Source organism: Pollicipes pollicipes, unplaced genomic scaffold, assembly GCF_011947565.3.
Source record: "Pollicipes pollicipes isolate AB1234 unplaced genomic scaffold, Ppol_2.1 Scaffold_3087;HRSCAF=3621_pilon_pilon_pilon, whole genome shotgun sequence".
Taxonomy (NCBI): Eukaryota; Metazoa; Arthropoda; class Thecostraca; order Pollicipedomorpha; family Pollicipedidae; genus Pollicipes; species Pollicipes pollicipes.
In genome coordinates, this window is record NW_023596225.1 from 42,331,491 (window position 1) to 42,339,352 (window position 7,862).

The following is a 7,862-nucleotide window of genomic DNA, read 5'->3' on the forward strand; positions in this document are numbered from 1 at the left end:
ATTGCCTTCGTTGAAACCATGGTCTGGCTTTGACCTGCCATAGGTCGGCGACCTTACAAGGTACATCTAAATTTTGTGACGTCAAACGATCTGCTATTTAGTTGTCTACAGCTACGTAAAATTTGTGCGCGGCTACGATGCGCTGTTCGGAAACTTTTCTGGAAAAACCTTCGGGAGTTCAATTTGACCCCCACCTGAGCGCGTGTGAATTACCTGAATGTATTTGTGTCGAAAGCAAGCTGGACGAGCGGCAGTTAGACGAACGTAAGTTCGTCAAATGGTTAACTAGCTGAATTCATGTTGTCGTGATGCAAACTGGGCGACCAAACTTATCTGATGTGATGACGCCACCAGATCACAAGGGGCGGTCCATGCGGTGTGATATACATTGATATGGCTGTTGGCTGGACGTAACCAATAGGTACTGATGGCATGCAGTAAGGTTTGGTTTGGCTTGCTTAGTTCTTGATAACGCTGGGTGGGTCAATGAAGCGATGAACTTCAACCCTTTGGTCTGATTTGACACTTTACAGGTCATATCTGTCAATGCCCTCTTGAGTCCGTCCGATATTATTTTTCTTTCAAGAGGTGTTCCACATTTGTACGGGTTTTGAACTGAGGAAGCCATCTTAAAGATCATTCAGTACAGTTCATAGTTCTGGCCTTCTTAAGACCTAAGCTCCTCAACTTTCTGAGCTACTCGCCCGCCAAGATCAGCAGACTATTTCTTCACGTCATACAAATTCTACCATTCTATTGTCCATAAAGCGATCAAGGACAAGAAAAAGATAATTGTCGAGTGGCGGGTCGAGCTCAAGAGGACAAAATCACATCTGTCGTTGATGCGAACGATTCCCATACATAACGGCCGTCAACTATCAATCAATGTTTTGCAAGATCAGGTGACCCAATGAAACAATAACGCATTGACGAGCAAATTTAATAAATAGAAAATTTGTGTTCTCTATAGCAGTCTGTTCAACTTATGCCAACTTATCATAAATTACCAAAAGTTGCCAGTAGTTACAAGCTAGCCTTTTTCATCATCTCTGATGTTGGCGTTAATATCTCCAAATGTGGAGCGTTCTCATGAAGGGCTATTGCATGCCGTTTTCCGTATTCTGTCGCAGCATACTGAGTAGTTGCGATAACAGAAGAGTAGACGTGATATGACCCGCCAAAAGTCACATTCGCCATTATTCGGCACACCTGACACAAAGAGTTCAAAGTTCTTTTGTGGACTTAGTGACCTTCGATGCACCAGGAGATGCTGGTTAAACAACGTGATATAACTAGCCAATCATTTTGACGATACACAATATTTCGAGCTACGCTTATCCTAAAGAGTGGAAAGGGATCAGAATCATTCGGCAAAATATTGTACTTGAGAAATTAGACGTGAATCCAGAAAAAGCCTTGCAGCGTTCAACGATGGGCTCTATGCGGGCTGTTGGGAGGTTGTATTAGTCCCCAATATATTTTCGCACGTCTTTTAGTGACATTGTTTGCACAGGTTGTACCATTTTCTGGACCTGGAAGTGCAATATTTTACTGAACGTTTCTGAACACTTTCCGCTCTTGGGGATGAGAGGAGCTCGAGGTAATGAATACCGTCAATATAATCGTTATTTAACACTAAGACCTCTGAATACGCCATGCCGAAAACCAGGAGCTGAAGGCCTTTTTGTCTTAAATCAAGCGCCCTATCTGAAACATTTTGACAAGAGTTTTCCATTGCCATGTTTCCGGTGCCTCTAGCCTGCTTGGTTTTCGAATCTTAGGAGGGGCGCGGTGGGGGGGGGGGGGGGGGGGGGTGAGAGTTGACAAGACTTCTATCGTTGGGCGACGGCGAACAAAAAACGTCCTCAAGGCGAGGATTAACCCGCGCTCCGGCCAGGGCTCAGACAACCGCGTCCGGTCGGGGAAGTTATCTTCCCCTGCGATCTCCAACCTCCAGACGCTGTATGAGAAAAAAAAACAAAGACGCCGTGTTGAGGGCCTTGTCAAATCATGAAGAATGCATGTTAAATTTGTGAGCTAAGGTGAAATGTGGGATCATCGGAGGTCGCGAAAGGTAAAAACAGTCGTTTCGATAGATGCAGTATTAGATAGCCTATATTAGATAGCCTATATTAACGCACTAAGGCGGATATTGGGGAGTGGAGGGGAGCAAGAAAATAAGTATTAGAATTGTTGTGAGAGTGTGCGGATCATTTCGTTCGCTCACATCGGTCAGGTCAGATCAGGTCACCGTTCAAAATCGGTCTACCAGTAGCCTTCCACAACGATGCCTTTTTACAATATGCTTCTGACTAAGTGTTCTTTATAAGGTGAAGTTGTGCGGCAAAAGTATTCCAGAAATATACATACCAGTTCAGGCTGACCTAGAGGTCATCTGACAACCACTTAAGTCAAATTTATAAACCAACCAAGTAAAAAAGAATTCGTTCACTCAATCGCCCACTCTCGTTCTCGTCACACTCGTTCATCTAGCATCTCAGCAAACTGGCAACATAGGTCATTGGCCTAAGATGCCCTGATATTACGTTGCATTTCTTTACGTAACCTATTATAGCATATTTGTGCATTGAAATGATATCACAGCATGCTTTTAGTAGAGTACGCAAAATGTGCGTCCAAAATTATGCAACAAAGCTGCCTATGCTGAGCTAAGCCTGTGTTTCACAAAGGTACCCATTAAAGCAGTCCGTGGGCTGGGCCAAGGCTATGTCCTCTGTGGGCATATGATGATTGCACATATGAGCTAGTACCCTTTTCTTTACTTACAAACATCAAAACTACACAAAATTACGTACAAATTTGCGTTATTTACGAAAAATATTAAAAACTGGCCTGGCTTCCGGTTAATGACGTTGTCCTTTCCGGAATGTCTGAAATATACAGACTTAAGATAGTATCATGTTTTATTATTATAACAAGTTTGGACAAAAGCAAATAGCCCACAACAAATTAGCTCTGTGTCGTCAAAGTTTTGAAGAGTTGACCCCTTTGACATGGCCTAGGTAACCGATCTTGGTAGATACTAAAAGGATGCCAAATTTATAGCTGGAAAGGTACATACCATTTCGTCTTGCTGCAAGCGATCGTTTTGAAGCTAGGCTCGAAAAACTGCAACAGGGTGAGTCAACACAACCCCGCCCGGTGGGTTAGGTAAAGATATTTTGGCTAAAATCCATTGATAGTATTTCGACGCATAAACGTTCTGGTAAAGAAAAGCTAGCTAATCAGTATTCGAGCAAAACCCAGTTTGGTACAATGGCATTCGACTACAGAACATTTCGGCAAATCAGCATTCAGTAAAAATGGATTTCGGCCTATTAACTTCACACCTGGCAATACGTCAGTTTGACAGGTGGGCAAAAAGGCTTGTCCAAAAGTTGCTTTCGAACTTTCAGCATTTTACCTTATTGACATGGAGGCAAAAGAGACGTCGGCAAATAGCACTCGGTCAAAAGCATCCAACAAAATGCTATTCGGCTAAGTAAATGTTAAATGCCTGTTCGGAAACCAATGCAATTTCGGGGATATTTTGAGGGAAAAACGGACATTGATTGACAGTACGCTTAACACTGCGCAACTAAGGAAAGGCCGTTTCACACAGCATAACTCGTGCGTAACCAGTAAAAAGGTTAAGAAGCTGGTCCCAATTTTGTGGCGTTATGTATGGACTCATACCCATTAATAACTCCTACCCAAGACAACCATACCCATTGATATGCCTATTGGGCGCTCAAAACTGTCAATCTCACAGCCGCTACGGCTACCGCACAAGCGGCTGCGTGGCGGCGCCTTTCTCCGCAGTGTGTATTTTTGCACTTGTCACTCAATGTTGCCGAATGGCTCACCAACGGCTTCCACCCGACCGGGCCGAGGTGGGCGCCGCCCTCCCCTCACCCAGCACTATCATGCGGTCTGCGGCGGAGGTATATAGCCGGCCGGCCGGCGGCACACGGCACACACAGCTACCGGAGCAACATGAGGCAGATCACGGTAAGCAGGCGGCTAGCAAGTGGAGACACTCGGCGTCCCCGGCAGAGCAAGTCACCAAATGTGTTGTTAAAATTGGGATATGCATTCAAGACAGATGACCGTATGCTTTCACAAACTTTGCCGTAGAAGAACATTCCAGCATGATATTTGCGGTAGGTCATCAGTATCATGGGATAAATCCGGACTTGCCTTTTTTAAAGACAGATGCACTGATGTATTCATAGTTTTCATGCCAGCCTAGGCAGCATGACAGCTTATGGGCAAAACACAGCTGTCTACCCATATACCTGTATTGTTATCAATCAGGCTGATGCCAGTCATCAGCAAGCCTTCAGTGAAGTCACATCAAACTTCCCAATCATACTTCCAAAGCGTTAAGAAAACGTTATCAGTTCGCATTTGACAAAACCGCATTTCAGGTATATGTTGCGCTGCTGCTGGCGGCACCTTGCCTCACTGGTGGCAGCTTCGGCGGAGGCGGGGCCGGATCATACCCTTCTCTGTCTAGCGGTAGAGGAAGCAGCTCCTTCGGATACTCAGCTCAGCCCAGCAGAGAAAGCAAAGGATCTACCATATACGGAGCTCCATCCAGCGGAGGAGCTGGAGGTTCCGGCGGATACGGAGCTTCGTCGAGCGGTGAAGGGGAAGGTTCCAGCGGATACGGAGCTTCGTCCAGCAGTGGAAGGGGAGGTTCCAGTGGATACGGAGCTCCGTCTAGCAGCGGGGAAAGAGGTTTCAGTGGATACGGAGCTTCGTCAAACGGTGGACCTGGAGGTTATAGCGGATACGGAGCTCAGTTCAGCAGCGGAGATGGAGGTTCTAGTGGATACGGAGCTTCGTCCAGCGGTGGAGCTGGAGGTTCCAGCGGATACGGAGCTCCGTCCAGCGGCGGAGCTGGAGGTTCTAGTGGATACGGAGCTCCGTCCAGCGGCGGAGCTGGAGGTTCTAGTGGATACGGAGCTTTGTCCAGCGGTGGAGCTGGAAGTTCCAGTGGATACGGAGCTCCGTCCAGCGGCAGAGCTGGAGGTTCCAGCGGATACGGAGCTCCGTCCAGCGGCGGAGTCGGAGGTTCTAGTAGATACGGAGCTCCGTCCAGCGGCGGAGCTGGAGGCTCCAGCGGATACGGAGCTCCGTCCAGCGGCGAAGCTGGAGGTTCCAGCGGATACGGAGCTCCGTCAAGCGGCGGAGCTGGAGGCTCCAGCAGATACGGAGTTCCGTCCAGCGGCAGAGCTGAAGGTTCCAGCGGATACAGAGCTCCGTCCAGCAGCGGAGCCGGAGTTTCTAGCGGATACGGAGCTCCGTCCAGCGGCGGAGCTGGAGGTTCTAGCAGATACGGAGCTCCGTTCAGCGGCGGAGCCGGAGGTTCTAGCGGATACGGAGCTCCGTCCAGCGGCGGATCTGGAGTCTCCAGCGGATACGGAGCTCCGTCCAGCAGCGGAGCTGGAGGTTCTAGTGGATACGGAGCTTCGTTCAGCGGCGGAGCTGGAGGTTCCATCGGATACGGAGCTCCGTCCAGCGGCGGAGTCGGAGGTTCTAGTGGATTCGGAGCTCCGTCCAGCGGCGGAGCTGGAGGCGTCAGCGGATACGGAGCTCCGTCAAGCGGCGGAGCTGGAGGTTCCAGCGGATACGGAGCTCCGTCCAGCGGCGGAGCTGGAGGTTCTAGCGGATACCGAGCTCCGTCTAGCGGCGGAGCTGGAAGTTCCAGCGGATACGGAGCTCCGTCCAGCAGCGGAGCCGGAGGTTCCAGCGGATATGGACCTCCGTCCAGCAGCGGAGCTGGAGGTTCCAGCGGATACGGAGCTCCGTCCAGCGGTGGAACTGGAGGTTCCGGCGGATATGAACCTCTGTCCAGCAGCGGAGCTGGCGGTTCCAGTGGATACGGAGCTCCATCTAGCGGTGGAGCTGGGGGTTCCAGCGAACACGGAGCTCCGTCCAGCGGCGGAGCTGGAGGTTCCAGCGGATACGGAGCTTCGTCCAGCGGTGCAGGTGGAGGTTCCGCTGGATTCGGAGCTCCGTCCAGCGGTGGAAGGGGCGGACCCATTGGATCCGGCGGAGGGAGCTGGGGGATTCCGCCCTCTGGCGGGAGCGGGGAATTGTCACCGGGATCTTCTGGTGGATACAGCGCCCCGTCCCAGCCATCTTCTGGTGGATACAGTGCCCCGTCCCAACTGTCTTCTGGTGGATACAGTGCCCCGTCCCAACTGTCTTCTGGTGGATACAGTGCCCCGTCGCAACTGTCTTCTAGTGGATACAGTGCCACGTCCCAGCCATCTTCTGGTGGATACAGTGCCCCGTCCCAGTCATCTTCTGGTGTATACAGTGCCCCGTCTCAGTCGTCTTCTGGTGGGTACATTGCCCCGTCCAAACTGTCTTCTGGTGGATACAGTGCGCCGTCTCAGTCGTCTTCTGGTGGATACAGTGCTCCGTCTCAGTCGTCTTCTGGTGGGTACAGTGCCCCGTCCCAACTGTCTTCTGGTGGATACAGTGCCCCGTCCCAACTGTCTTCTGGTGGGTACAGTGCCCCGTCGCAGTCATCTGGTGGATACAGTGCCCCGTCTCTATCATCCAACACCGGTAGTTCTCAAGCGCTTTCCCCAGTGTCTTACCAGGTCCAGCAGAAGACTTCAGATGGACATACAGTGCCCCTGTTGAGCTTTCAGGTGGCCGCTGTGTCCCACCTTCGTAAATAGAGCTCGATAACTTGAGCCCAGACAAAAGAGGGCGCTCTAGGTTCAGGTGACATGTTAAAACGCACCGGTGAAGTGCTCATGCACAACACTCCTGAAAAGACCTTAATGATTATTTTACCAATTTTGACTTGCCTAAAGTCTTTCACATTTGCGTTGCGTAACCATAGCTTTTTTCGTAGCACATGGCAATGAAGAACAGATGAAGTAGTTGATGGGTTCACAGACAAGCATCACATATGCCATTTGGAACCTCGACACGCTAAACCTGGTTCCCATGTGTCTGCGTGTGGCGTCTGTGTCCATCGGCAGCCATTGACGGCCTCGCCTTTGGTGATACCAGCGACGTCGATTGGTCAACTTTTAAAGACGACTAAACCATATTTGGGAAGACAGCATTCCGTGGCTGGCGATTGGTCGGGCGCCTGGGCGGTGACGGCTGATGAGAACGCAGACGGACGAGCACTGGAGAGTGGGGACTGGGCTTTAATTTCTTGTCTGGATGGTGACGGCTGTCGCTGGCTGTTGGCGTTTGGTCGAGAGGCAACAGTTGGTTGATGCCGCCATCTCTTGTCTGCCTTGTCCGGTAGTAAAGTTCTTGCTGCTGTAAGTGTGCTGTGATGTATTACATGTCACAACGTGTATTCCTTGTAAATGACATCGTATGAACTAAGTACGTATTTGGAGCTCAACACCACAGCGTTGTACAATATACTTGGAGTTGCGAAAGCAGTTCTTTTGCTACCATGCGTCGATTTTTCTGAAAATAAGACAGACCTTTCTTTCCTGGTTCGTCAGCATTTTGAGCAAAAATATTTATGTAAGTTACCGCCGTTCAGTACTCACCAATAGCGTCTGTTTCTGCAACGGAATAATTGTGAATAGCGATTATAATGACGGTATTCATAGCCCTATATGTGCTCGTCCTCTCTTGAAGATGAATACCTCAGGGATACCAAGTACTTCGAGGTGACTACGAGGTACACACCGAGCATTCGGTGTCTCTTGCGTGATGATAAGGTGCACTTCTGTATGTGTTTAATGATACTCACATAAACAATGCACAGACTCGCTTATTTACTTTATAGGTATTTAGCTTCGACGTGTGTCTAGTAGAGGTTGAACTTAGGCTTTTACTTTCGTCACACGGCCAGCATTTTGAGC

At 49.6% G+C, this 7,862-nt stretch overlaps 1 protein-coding gene across 1 annotated transcript in view; it reads right to left on the reverse strand.

Moving 5' to 3' along the window:
- LOC119090193 (uncharacterized) overlaps nucleotides 1-5,801 on the reverse strand; it is a gene marked incomplete at its 5' end in the record, with an annotated part of 20,972 nt that extends 15,171 nt beyond the window's left edge. The window contains one exon of the mRNA XM_037212982.1: nucleotides 5,745-5,801. Coding sequence (XP_037068877.1) covers nucleotides 5,745-5,801 — 57 coding nt within the window. The remainder of the gene's footprint in view (nucleotides 1-5,744) is intronic.
- Nucleotides 5,802-7,862: the final 2,061 nt, after the last annotated feature.